This window comes from Rhinolophus sinicus, chromosome 2 (genome assembly GCF_057876585.1).
Source record: "Rhinolophus sinicus isolate RSI-liver-muscle chromosome 2, RSI-T2T, whole genome shotgun sequence".
In the NCBI taxonomy this organism is placed as follows: Eukaryota; Metazoa; Chordata; class Mammalia; order Chiroptera; family Rhinolophidae; genus Rhinolophus; species Rhinolophus sinicus.
This window is the reverse complement of record NC_142502.1, coordinates 96,841,321-96,854,846: the sequence shown is the minus strand read 5'-3', so window position 1 is coordinate 96,854,846 and position 13,526 is coordinate 96,841,321. Positions and strand designations below refer to the sequence as shown.

Sequence of the window (13,526 nt, the reverse complement as noted above, 5' to 3'; positions counted from 1 at the left end):
GCCCTTTTTGCTGTGGAACAAACATTGATTAGAACCTTTCTGTGCCCTGGGAAAGGAGACTGGAAGGAGGCCCCTGCCCTGGGGGAACTCCCTATCTACTTGGGAACAAACACAAAGGCCAATACAGGTGTTTGTGTGGTAAAGGGGGCTGTGATATGGTGAGTCCCTTGAATAACTCATCTGCTTTTGAGTCTGGCAGGACCCTGCCCCTCCCCCCTCTTCCCAGCCCAGGTCTGGAGGAAGAGGCCAGAAGTTTAGGAAACTGAGGGGGCTGAGGGGCGGGGCGAAGGCATCATCACCATATTCCCCCCCCTCAGCTGAGGTCTTCTGGAAGTCAAGTCTTAGAAATGGGGAGGGGGGGGCCTATGGGGAGGGTGACATTGGCAGAGGCTGCACCCCAAGAGGGGACCCAGGAGCAGCCCCCAGGAAGTTGAGGAGACGCCCCAGGACTGGGGTGGGAAGTGTTAGTTGGTGGTGGTGTGGGGTGAGTTGAGGGGCATCAGTTGCTGCCCCCCCACCCCCGTAGAACCCGCCCTGCCCTTCCAGCCTCGAGCCTCAGCCCCTCCCCTGTGTCTCTCCTCCCCCTCCAGGTCCCGCTAGAGCGACATGATGGTGGAATCCGCCTCGGAGACAATCAGGTCAGCTCCGTCTGGTCAGAACGGCGTGGGCAGCCTCTCCGGGCAGGCCGATGGCAGCAGCGGCGGCGGGGCCGGGGCTGCGGGCACTGCCGGAGGCGGCGCAGGCAGGGACACGGCAGCGGGCGCAGACAGTAACGGCGAGATGAGCCCGGCGGATCTGCTGCACTTCCAGCAGCAACAGGTAGGAGCTGGCGCCCCTCCCCGGCGACCCGGAACCGGGGAAGGGCACGCCAGGCCTCTTCCCACTCCTTCCTGGCCACCTGGGCGCCACCTCTCCTGGCCAAGCAGCACCACTTTCACATTCTTGGGAAGGTCCAGTCTCCAGCTACTCCCTCTGCGACCTCCCATTCTAGTGGCCACCTTAACTCTGGGACAGCGGCGCTTTCAAGAGAAAGAAGTGGGACACGGGGTCCTGAGATCATGAAGCTTAGAACAGTATCAGCAGTGCCCACCAGGACAGACAGACGCCTGGGCAGCAGGTCCGAGGGTGTGTATCTTGGGTGGGCAAGTACCTGGGCTCTCCTGCACAGTGGCTAAGTTAACAGGATTGGGGGAGAAAGACCCTGCTTTAGAAGTTTGTTCACTGGGCGGGGGGCTGTGCATGTGGAGGGTACCTCCACTTTATTTGTATTGTAAGACATTCCCCCTGCCCCTTCATCTCTGCCTGGGTCCCTCACCCAAGCTGTGAAGAGATTAAACTTCTAGGCACCAGGGGCCAGAGCAGCTGGGAAAAGGCCAGAGGCAAAAAGCAGTCCTCCATTTTGGGGGCTCAGACTGGGAACTCCAGTCTGCATCCACCTTCCCTTTCCCCCCCTTCATTCCCACCCTGAAATGCAGAGTTCAAGAGTTCAAGACCAGGCTCTGTGAGGATCGAGAGGCCCGAGGGTGGGAAGCCTTGTTGGGTGATGACAGAGCAGGAGCTCTAGGTCCCGGCCCCTCCCGGGAAACAGGGAGAATCATGCTTGACAAGTTCAGGAGAACCGGCCCAGCCACCCCCTGGCCTTAAGATTCTCCTTCTCTTATTTGACTCTCTGCTCCTCGAATCACTACTCCTGGTTGCACTGGCCCTTAGGGGTTCTACTGGGAATGAGGAAAAGTCAGGTCCTGCCTGCGCCTTCCCGCCAGCCCCCACCGTCCCATGTGTACCCATGTGTGTTACCCACATTGCCCTCGTGCTATTCCCCAGGTTCACCCTGGGGCTTTTCCCCCAACTCTATCCCCCAGGGGCCCCTTTCCCACCACACACCCTGGAGCCAGAGGTCAGATGCAGCACAGTCAGAAGCCTGGCACTGAGTTGGTCAGCCAGCCCTAATGCAGGAATTGAACAAACCCGGGTTAAGTCCCAGCCTACCCCTTGCCAGTGGCGTGACCTTGGCCAAGCTCTGGGCCTTCCTGAACCTTGGCCTGCTTGGTGCCTGAAGTACAGGGTTGTTAGGATCAGATGTGGTTTGGGTGTGAAACTCCTGTATACACGGCCTGATCGATGCAGGTAGGAACAGAACTGAAGACTTTAAAAATTACTTCCTCTTATGAATAGAGGACATTTGAATGGAAAGGGCCTGTCTCCTTTCCCCAGAGAGAAGGGCCTTGGGAGTTTTCTGGCATCTCCCAAGCCTTCCTAAGCAAGATCTCTGGGAAAGAGACTCACAGCCTCTGTGCCATCTACTGGGGACAGAAGGTCAAAGGGCAAAATCCTGCCCTTTATCAATAACAAAACATACCCCACCAGAAGGCTCCAAGGTCACCCATTCTGTATAGCCAACTTCCCCTCCCACACCTCTATGCAAACAGAGCAATGAAAAATTTTGAATGTGGGGGATGGGGCGGGAGGAATACTGAAACTGGGAAGTGTCTTTTAAAAATTATTTAAAGTGAAGAGTAAACAGATATCTGGATAACTGGGGAGGTGTGTGGGGTGGGGAGAGGCAGAACTGTCTGTCCTGATCAGGTTTCTCCATTCTGCGTTGCACACAGGCCGTGTCTTACCATCTATATTCCACGTTCCAATTATTCCTGTTTGTTTTGGGGAATATCCCAAAGTCCTGGAAAATCCTATATCTGTTTCACAAATAAACTGGGGTGGAGATTTTGGAGGCAGGCGGAGGGCTGTTTTATCCATTTGGGCTCACTATGGGCCTAGTGCCCGGGGCCAAGGAAAATACTTGAGACTTAAAAAAGGTTTTGTTGGCTCCAAACTATGAAAAGAACCCTGCAAAATTAAAATTGCAAAGTTTTTAATTAAAATGAAACAAGTCTGTAGACCATCCTTCCACCCCCAATATAAATCAGTAGGATTTAGGGCAAACTTCAGGGATAACACTTTCTGGCTCTCCCAACAACAAATGTTCCTGACTATTTGTGGGGTAAAGCGACTATAGAAAAGAGCCTGGCCCAGTGGTCTCCTCCTTCTCAGTCCCAGCCAGGAAGTCCTTCAAGGACAAACAAACAAATACCTTGTGTCCGTTTGGTGCTTTGGGTCTTTCACATATGCCGTGTCATTTAATCGCCTGGGAGGTGGATATTATGATTCCCATTTCACAGATGAGGGAGCAGCCAGAGGTGGCACTGACTTGACCAGGTGACATGGTAAAGGCTACAGCTAGACTTCCGGTCTCCCAGTTCCTAGTTCAGGGCTCAGCGCAGCCTCCCTTTTGCTCCTGCCACGCTCACACCAGCCCCTGTGGGAAATGGAGGGAGCAAGGCCTGGAACCTAATAGGTGCTAAATAAACGTCTGTTGGTGAGTGAATGAGTGCACTCCATTTCCAACTGAAAAGGGCTCTTAAAACACACACAAGCGGCACTGCCCACTGGCCCTAAGTAGCCACTCCAGAAGGAGGTTGTGTGTGTGTGTGTGGGGGGATGGGGACGCTGCGGGTTGCGCACTGCTCCCATCCTCTTATGCCTTCTTGAGTCTCCAAGCCCCTCCCCCTCTGTCCATCTGTCTGTTGGTCCCTGTCCCTCTGCTCAGGGTAAATAAGCCCTGGAAATGCAAGCTTGGCCTTTGGGAGTAATGAGTTGACAGAGGAGAGAAAGAGATAAACAGGGCGAGTCAGAAGTCAGACCGGTGACAGGACTTTAGGCTGAAACAAACAGTGCTGAAGAGGGCAGCCACGTCACTTTGGAACAAGAGCAGGCGCCTGTTTCCATGCAACAGCAGGCCAGAGCTTGTTTAAACAGAGGCTGGGGGTGGGGGTGGGGGTGACATAGCAAGGCTGCCAGGCCCTTCTGATAGAGAGAGGGTCCCTGGCTGGCTGCCCCGTTGTAGCAGTCAAGGCCCCCACTTCCTGCTCCCTCCTCCCAGCCCCCTTATTGGTGAGTGACAGGGCCACACTACCTTCACTATGTCCCTGGGGCTTTCACTGAATCTCCAATCTCAGCCCCTCATGGAGAATCTACCCTGAGAAGAAGGTGTGGGGGTGTGGTAGGCCTTGGCGTATGTATTCATTCAGCAGACACACGTTGAACCTTATTTTGCGCTAGCGACCCTGTTGGCCAGCTGGAGTTGGTGATTCCGCAGCTGCTGTTAAAGAATACCCTGGGCCCAGCAGACATGCCAGCTGCCCCTCAATCCCCTTCCTTCACCAAGGCAGTCTTTCCTCATTGCCCCTCCTCCTACATTTCCCGGCCGAAGCCTTTTTTCTTTGAAGGTTGCCCTCACGTTTTATCCTAATCTGATTTTACCTGTATGAGAATTTTTCCAGTGTGTGGGTTTCCCCAGGGGCTGCATAAATACCCTCTGGGCTCTCTGTTGGGAGGCAGTGAGGGCTGGGGGGAAGTGTTCATGAGCTTTTGGGAGATATTGAGCCTGGGGCGGTCTTGGGGGCCAGACTGGGTGCTTTGGCCAAGGAGAACTGGATTTGGGGCCTGGAGGGCTGAGCGGCCCGGTGGGGGTGGGCAGAGCTACTGGCGCTGCGCTGAAAGGCATCCTGGGCCTCTAGAGCGCGCTCCTATTGTCCTCTGGTTGTGGGGGTGACAGGTCAGCAAGGGTCAGGAGAGGGTTGCCTAGCGTCTGGGAACTCCCACTGCAGTTGCTGTGGTAACCGGGACCAAATCCCACCCTGTTCACATCCTGTGAGGAGATTCAAAAGGGTTGGGGAGGGCTCTGCACTTTAATGGGCTTTTAACTTACCCCCCTCCAAAGAGATTGGGGGGGTGTCAGGGAGTTGGGCGAGGGGCAAAAGAAGAATGGAAGAGATTTTTGTTTTCCTCCCCCATCTGGCTCTCCTCTGCCCAAGCTACTTAGCAGGATGGGGTGGGAAGGGGAAGCCTCAAAGGTGAATTAGCGTACCCCCCACCCCTACCTCACACACTCTGTCAACAGTTGTCTTTAGTCTTAGGGTAGTGCCTGGAAATAAGAGGCCGGTGAGTGGTGGGGCTGGGTTGTGAGAGGATGTGTCAGGGGAGAGGGCCTTACCCCCCTTTCTTGTACCCCTCCTGGGTTACTCAGGCTACCATTTCCTTTGTCTGCTTCCCAGTCCAACGAAAAGGGAAGTTTCCCTAGGAGGGGACTCCACTAAGAGGGGAGGGGAAGGTAGAGGAGAGGGCCCAGGGCGAGGGAAGGGGTCTCCAGGCCACTGCTTTCTTGGCACTAGGAAAAGAGCAGGCCCAGTCTAGCACCAGCCTTCCCTTTGGATATGGAATTCTGAGAACCCTGCTTTTTTTGTTTTCCCCTCTCACCCCCTTTTTAGGCCAGAATTCTTACCCTTACTGATTAGGAATTTAGGGACAGGAGAGATCTGGAGGAAAGGGGTGTGGGGGTTGAATGATTTAGTCTTTAGAAGTGAAGGGTTAAAGTAGGGAGGGCGGCATCCCAGAGCTACCCCTCCGTGGCTAGTGTTTTTTCTAGGGGAGCACCTTTATTCTGAGAAGCCCCATGGGAATCCGGAGCAAGGGAATTGCATGCCACAGCCCCCACTCTAAATCCCACACTTAGAGTCCCCTGCAGAAGAGGCTAGTGTGATGGTAGTGGCTCTGAACCCAGACCTTGTTAAGACCATTTCCCAAGAACGCTGCAGATAGGGTGGCCTGCGTCTGGGAGGTAAGAGAGCAAGGGAGGTGTACAGCCACCCCCACCACTTCCACCGCACACACTATTTTAGCTCCTCCCCAGGCTCCCTGCCTTTCCAAGCACCCCCACCAAGCTCGTCTTGGCCCAACACCCAAAGGGGCTGAATAGGCTGCCCCGGAAGTACTACCCTGGGTGCGAAGCCTGCTGGGTTTTATTGGGGCCACAGAGTAGGGAGAGACCCAAGGAGTTTCTCCCAGGAGGACCTTTCACTTTACAGTACTGTTGGGTTCATTTGTCTGTTCTCATCACGAGGTGGGCAGAGGCCCTTTCCTTTCAGAGGGGAGTCATTTCCAAGACACTTGGCAGGGAAGGGGTCTTGAAATGGCCCTGAAACCAGGCTGTGCACCCGGGCTGTGCATCTCCCACCCACGTGGGCCTGTCTGTATCTGTGCGTTGCTGGTTTTCATTTTAATGGTTCTAATTTGAGAATGCGCCAATGTCATTTTTACGAGGTTGGTGTAAAAAAAATTTATAGCCTTTTCCAAAAAGCTTTTTTTTTTTTTCCAAGGGAGAAAGGTGTAGAATCACTTCGGGGGGTTTTATGGTCTCAACTCCCCCACTCTCTTTGCCCCCCTTCTCTGTGTAGTTTCTGTTTTATGTCTCTTTGCTGGAGGACAAAGCCTGGCTGGTGGAGAACCTGGATCTCCCCATGGTCAGTACCTTCAGCGGTTGGGACCACTGACCTCGGATCTTTCTCCCTGCGCCCCTTCCCTCCACTCTCTGGTCCCCAGCAGAGTTGCATTGAAGGAGTGGATGGAGAGATGTTTAATTCAAGTACTTATTAGGCACCTACTGTTTACTACCTGTGAGTTAGGTATTTACCCTCAGAGATTATATCACTTCCTTAATTCCTTATATTCACTTACTTAAAACCCTCCAGCAATCTTCCCTCAATTGTAGAGTGAAATAAAAAAACCATTGTCCCTGTGTGACATGGCTCCTGCTCACCTCTGGGACTTCCTCTCAGGCCAATTGGCAGCACTGGCCATTCATGATGCACCTGTAAGCTTATTCCATTCCACCTCAGGGCTCTCGCACCAGCTCTTTCCTCCACCGTGGACACTCTCCTGGAAGAGTTGCTTCCTCATTCTAAACGTCTCCTCAGAGAGGCCTTCTCTGGCCACACAACCCATGTAGCCAGTCGGCCAGCCACTGCGTAATGCTCGCCACCATCTTACAGCGTGCTGTCTCTTTGTTTCAGTGTCTGCCTCATCTCATGAGATGGTGAGCCCCGTTAAAGCACGTCACTGTGTCCCCAATGTCTAGGACAGCACTGATGCCGTGAGGCTTCATAAACACTTGCTGAATTATTGATAAATGAACAGAAAGCCATACTGTGGCCCTGGGGAACAGGTGATGGGCTTTCCTGGGAGTGCTTTTCAGGCTTGGGATGGGCCAGCACTCCCAAACACCCTCCTAGTGCCCCTTCCCCTAAATCTAGCCAGCCCCCAGTTGAAATTATCAAGACAATTTAGATCCCAATGTTGCCAAAGTTAGTTAGAGGAAGACAAAGAAGTTTGGAGTTTATTTATTTTGGCTGCTCCTCACCAATTAAACCAGAAGTTTCTAGGGGTTCCTCCATCCTGCCTGGCCAGCTCCTGGCTCCTCTTCCCTGTGCACAGTCCCATGTCAAGCTCCGGGGACTCAGCTTCTGCTCTGCCACTGCGACTTTGGGCATCCCTGCCCCTGGCCCTCCGTTTCCTCATCTATAAAGGGAACCAGATCAGCTCTTCATAAACCTTTCCGCTTGAGCTCTACGGGAAGAAATATACTTTACCTGGAGCCCCGGCACACACAGTTTCGTGAAACGATACTTAGGTTTACCCAGTAACTCTAAATTTTTAAAATATATGTGTATGTATATATATATTTTTTCTTATTTTTTTGACTCAGTTGACAATATGACCCAGCATTAGATCTTGACCAGCAGTTTGGAAAACACTAGACTGGATTCCCTGTAACAGTGCTGGCTCACCAGGCCTGTGGTCTGTGTGAGTCTGCTTCTCCATTCTCAGAGCTCAGCCCTTCAAACTTGTCTCCCTGAGCACCACCAACCAGGTCCCCCCCCAGCCCCCCCTCCACTGTGCGTGCACGCCCGCACACAGTAAGCCTGGGACCCAGCACAGACCTGGAATCCTCCAGCCTGGGGAAGGGCAGGTCAACAGCCGGCACCTGGCTTTCATACAGAGGATGCCTGCCTCTCCCTCTGAATTCTCAAACAGAAATGAGGGGGTGGTCTCACTGGAGATGACAGGCCTTACCGACCCAAGACTTGTTCTTTTCATAGCAGCTCCCTGTTGCCCTCAAAGCTCCAGCTTCATTCCCCTCCATTCCTATTCCCTACCATCCCAACCACCCTCCCTGGGTGCCATCCGTTATAAGCCATTTGTTCCTAATTGTGGAGATCCTGCTAATGACTTCTGAATGGGTGATGGGGGGAGGAGAGTTCAGCTTCATTAGCAAGACTGAGTTCTTAGGCTTGGGGGGGGAATGGGGGTGGGTATAGGCTGGAAGAGGGTTTGGTTAGCCAGTGCTTCTTGGTGTCATAGGACAGATAACCGGGAGCTGCTTGGGAGGGTGAAAGAGTACTGAATTAAATGACAATAGTTAATATCCATCCGGGACCTGCAGGCACTGTGCTAAGCCCTCCATGTGCATTGTCCTGCAGACTCCTCTCAACAACCCTGCGAGTGAAGCACAGGGTTATTCCTGTTTTGCAGAGGAACAAACGGGGGCTCAGAGAGGTGAAGTGACTCACCCAAGGTCACTCAGTATATGGTGGAGCCAGGATTTGGATCCGGATCTCTTTGACCAGGGTCTGTGCACTGAACAGACCAGTACTGCTTCCCTTAGAGGAAAACTAGACCTTATTCTTCAAACCACAGAGCTGGGCCTTTGGATTTCAGTCCAAGAGGTGCAGGGAGGGATAAAATAAGGTTTAAGAGGCCAAAGGGCTTTCAGTTTTCCAGTCTGCCCTGAACTACCTCCCTCCCCCTCCCTCCTCCCAGGTTTTCCCGGGTGGCCTCCCCCTGTGGGATTCTAAATGCCTTTTCCCACCCAAGGCTGTATGTGGGTATCTGTGGGCCCCTAGGGAAGGGAAACTGAACCCACCTTTCTTCTAAACTCCTTTCTTGGTCTTCTCCCACCTCAACCAGCTTCACCTTCCTTTCACACCCAGACCACCGAAGATACACAAGACTTGGGAGGCAGATTCACAGGCCTTACCAGACTGTGCATGAGTTCACAGCGGCCCTTCTGGGGAGGAGGGGGCTGGGCAGTCAGTCAGTCGTGCCTGGACTCCTAGGCCGTGGGACATTGGGTCTCAGTTTCCTTGTCTGTATAATGGAGACAGTGACGCTTCCCCTGCTTAGCTCAAGCTTCAACTAAATGTTTATAGAAGCACTTTGAAAACTGCCAGGCACTATCCAAAGGCTCCTGCCTCCTATGTTCAGCCTAGACTAAAGTGACTTTCCCGGGCGTGTTTGCTGTGTGTGGGTGGCTGGGGCGGGGGCTTACAGATGTGACATCTGTGTTTCAAGGAGGCTATGGCCTGGTTGGCGTCATCAGAGCAAATGGGGCTGGATCTGTCAGGGTGCGGGGCCATCACCTCGGAGCTGGGCAGTCCAGTGAGACATCAGTCCAGTGCCAGCACCAGTGTAGACACTGACACCTAGTACTTCACGGGGTTGGATGTGCCTCAAGGGGGGTGTTAGGAAGCCTCAGACCTACCTGATTCCTTGGGTGACCACCTAGAAGAAGGCATCCTGGGCCAGAGAGACCCCCGGGTCCCGGAGCGCCGTCCCTGGCTGGGAGTCTGGATGTATGGACAGATGATGGGGATGGGGAGTGGATTCTAGAACAGCACTGCAGTGCACTGAGCTTTCAGTGACATGTTCAGGTCATCCTGGGAGGGGAGCTTGGACCCCAAGTCTAGGGTCTCCCCATCATCTCCACCCCGGGACACCTACAGGGTGATTTTTAGGTGGTACCCAAATCACCCTAAATGGGTTCAAGGCTGGGCTGTGAGCAGATTACGCAAAATGACCTTGTGTTATCTACTGTCACCACCCCATCTCCTCTAAGCGCAGGGCTTGTGAGTGATGGGTGGCCATGAATGAATGAAGGAAAGAAAGAATAAATGAAGTGCCTGGAGGAGTTCAGACTCTGAAGACCTGAGAGCCCCTGTGGACTCCTCTAGCCTTCCCTACGACTACCCCCCACACAACTCAATTTTCTGCCCTGGGAATAGTTTCAAGATCCCTGGACTCTCTGGGCTGTGTCACTCCTCTGGGGGTGCTGTGCCTGGAACACTCTTACCCTCCTCATCCACCTGGGGAACTCCCCCTTCAGGACCCCAGTCAATAATGCCACCTCCTCTGGGAGGCCTTCCCAGATTTCCACAGGTAGGGAGGCTCTTCTCTAGGCTCTGGTACCTGGTGCCCACCTCCATTTCAGTCTGCAACAGGCAATTGTCATGAAAGCACCCAAGCTGTGAGCCCTCGGCAGGGCCATGTGCGGTTTCCCTCTCTATCCCTAGCACCTGGCATGTATGGTCCCTGGCACACAGCAAGCGCTCAGTAAACATGAAGCAAGAGTGAGTGGGGAAGTGTGGGAAGTAAGAAGAGGGGACTGGCCCAGCCTAGGATCTTACTTGACTCTCTCATCTGGCCTAAAGGGGAGGGTGGGGGGGGGGGAGAGGCTCAGAGTGGGAGGAGGGGAAGTGAAGGGCTTGTCACAGGGAGGTCTCACAGGAATAAGATTGCAAACCCATGTCATTTTTTCCCTGTAAATCTTGTAATTTCATGCTCCAGGGGACCATAAAGTAAGAGAGTCAGTGGGGAGTAAATCCAACTCCCCAGCCACTGCCACTACCAGGAGACTGCATGGGGCTCTCCCCAATTTCCCCTGGAAACCCCTCCCTTCAGCTCCCCTCTCCTCACCAGGGAACTAAGTGCTTTACCTCCCCACCCTGACCAGTGTCCCCTTTGGCCTGTGCTGGCCAGCTCTGCTGAGCCATCCTCTTCCTCACCTTGCCCCCTGACCTCTGACCCCTCTATCCTCCTCCACCTTTGGAAGACAAAGAATAGTTGTCCAACCCATGTCATTAGACCTGGAGGGAGGTCGCTAAAAGCAAGCAGACAGACGGGGGTCCTTTCTGATGACCACCTGGCCCACCTCCCTTCTCCCCACCCTGCCACCCCTTTCCACAGGAAAGGTCAGACTCTACTTTCTGAAGTGAATCTTGAAGAGAAGAAACCCCAGGCCACTGCTCCAGGGTGTGAGGTCCAGGGGAAAAGTGGGGTGTAGGGGAGGCCTAGGGTCTGGGGGGCTGGTGAGGAGCATGTTCAGCTGAACATCAGGTTTGCTGGGGGACATGTCCCCATAGATGCACCATGTGTGTTTAGATACCATTCTAAGGTAAACTAGGTTTCCGCCTCAGGAGGCTCAGCTGCTCGATGCTGGTGAGGAAAGGGCTGGGAAGTGGGGGGTGTATATATTCTTGGTACACAGTGGATGCTTCCGGAGTGTTTGCTGAGGGGCAGTGGGTCTGAGTGTGTCTGTATTCCATCGTACAAGGTGTTGTCTGATGGTGCTTGTGGTGGCATAGGAGAGTTAGAAGTCCATCTGGGACAAGCAGGTGTGTGTGGACAAAGGCAGGTGAGCCACAGGCAGGCACGAGCCATTTAATAGGTGCACTGGGCAGGAAGCTGTGTTGGGAGAGGCTGAAGGAGATAAGGGGAGAACTGTTGAGAGATGTATGAGAAGAGAAGGGACAGCCACTTCATGAACGCCATATAAGTGCCAGACATTGGTCCTTTAATTCACCTAGTATTTCAGAAATGGGTAGTGTACCGTTTTTCAGATCAGGAGACTGAAACGCAGAGATGGAACAGCTAATCCAACGTCACACCGCTTGGTAATCCTACTGGGATTCAAACCCGTGTCTGCCTGATGCCAGAGCCCCTTTCAAAGGCCTGGACACAACTCTTCTGGCTCCCAAGGAGGTCTGTGAGGAACCTGGAGGCAGGCAGGTTTTGTGCTCCTAGAATGTGGATTGGGGACAGGTCTCCACATCCCCTGCCTCTGAGCCCTCCACTGGCCCTGGAGTGGGGGGGGATGCAGGGCTTAGCTGAGCTTATGAAGAATTACTTTCTTTCCTGACCCCTCACTCTCCTTGCCATCTCTCCCAGCCTATCCGCCCACTTCCCAGGCCTCCTGTCTGGCTAGAGCCTGCTCTTACCCTAACCCTAACCCACTCTTCCTTCAAATGCCACACACGTCTTACTCCTGTGACCCCGGCTCAGAGTCGCGTCCCAGCCACCATGACATCCGAGTCCAGACCACCAAGGTCAGTGTAGCTCAAGTGATAGTTCACACACCGCCTTCAGGACTTGATGACATTCCCCCAGTGCCACAGAGCCCTGCACCTAGACCCCCAGGACTCAGAAAGCCAGCACCCAGACCCTGGGACTCCGCCCCGCCCCCGCCCCCCAGCTGTGTGCTCGGATTCTGGATTCCGAGTGAGGGGTACCCTTGGCCCCCAGACCCACCATCTAGTAAGGCACATGGCCTTGGAGCCCAGCTTCCTGGGCTCAAATCCTGCCTCTGAAACCTGGCTGTGTGATCTTGGACATGTTACTTAACCTCCTGGAGACCGTTCCCTCAGCTGTGAAATGGGGCTGCTAATCCCTACCTCCCAGCCTCCCAGGAAAGGATGAAATGAGATCTTGCCTGTGACAGGGAACAGTTTGCCACCCGAAAACATGTTGCTTTGGGGTATTGATTATTGTAGGCTGTTTGATTTTAAGAAAGGGCAAACCAGGGAGAAGCTCTGAAAACCAAGCAGAAGGTACCCTTTGTAAAAGACATTTACGTTTGTGAGGGAGCTCTCCATCTGTAAGGGTGCTTCCCTCACTGTACCTGGCCTGCCTTCACTATCCTTGGAGAAGGCTTGGGCTTAAATCTGCATAACAACCTTCCCCTTACTTACTGTGCTTTTCCTAGTCACCTCCGGGAACTTACTCGACACTCCCAAAGTCATCTTTTGTCTTTAACTAAAGGAAGTATTTAAGTGATGGCTTCCTCCATTTTGGCGAGTTACTCTGTTCCTGGGTCTCTCCCATGTATGCAGGCAGTATTGGTGTTACTCAGTTTTACATGTTTTTCTCCTGCTCATCAGTCTTGTGTTAATTTGATTATTTGTCCAGCCAGAAGAACTTGAAGGGAAGAGGGTAGTTTTTCCTGCCTGACACATAGATGCTTGACAGATAGTACCTATGATTAATGCCCTGAGTCCACCCCCTTGTTTCACCACGGACCCTTCCATTTGCTAACCCCATGGAGCGCAGCAAACCTCACCAGGTCTCGAGTGAGTCCCTACAGGCTCGGACTCCCCAAACCCTACCAGCTCCTACCTTTCTCCTTACCCCCAAGCCCAAGTGGACCCCAGGAGCCTCACCCCCAAGACCTTCTGCCTTACCCTGATCTCCTCCCCTATAATGCCCCAAACTCCCCGAATCCTGGGTCCACACTCACTGCTCTGCCTTGCAGCCCCCAGTTGCTGGGACAGGCCCACTGACTCACCCTGTCTTGCAGGCTCTCCAGGTGGCCCGGCAGTTCCTGCTACAGCAGGCCTCTGGCCTGAGCTCCCCAGGGAACAATGACAGCAAGCAGGCAGCCTCTGCGGTGCAGGTGAGGAGGGCACCTGGCAGGTTGGGGGCTGGCTGGGCTGGGGCCTGGTTGCAGGGTGGGCTTAGCAAACCAAGGGAGGGGAAGGGCCAGTGGGAGAATTGCTCTGGCCCCTCCCCACTACCAGAAA

General features: G+C 53.7%; 1 protein-coding gene across 4 annotated transcripts in view; it reads left to right on the top strand.

The window, feature by feature from the left end:
• FOXP4 (forkhead box P4) overlaps positions 1–13,526 on the top strand; it is a 51,395-nt gene that overhangs the window by 17,079 nt on the left and 20,790 nt on the right. For all 4 annotated transcript variants that reach the window (XM_074332903.2, XM_074332901.2, XM_074332902.2 and 1 more), the window contains exons 2-3: positions 591–819; positions 13,304–13,399. In XM_074332903.2, coding sequence (XP_074189004.2) covers positions 607–819; positions 13,304–13,399 — 309 coding nt within the window. In that variant the 5' untranslated portion in view covers positions 591–606. The remainder of the gene's footprint in view (positions 1–590; positions 820–13,303; positions 13,400–13,526) is intronic.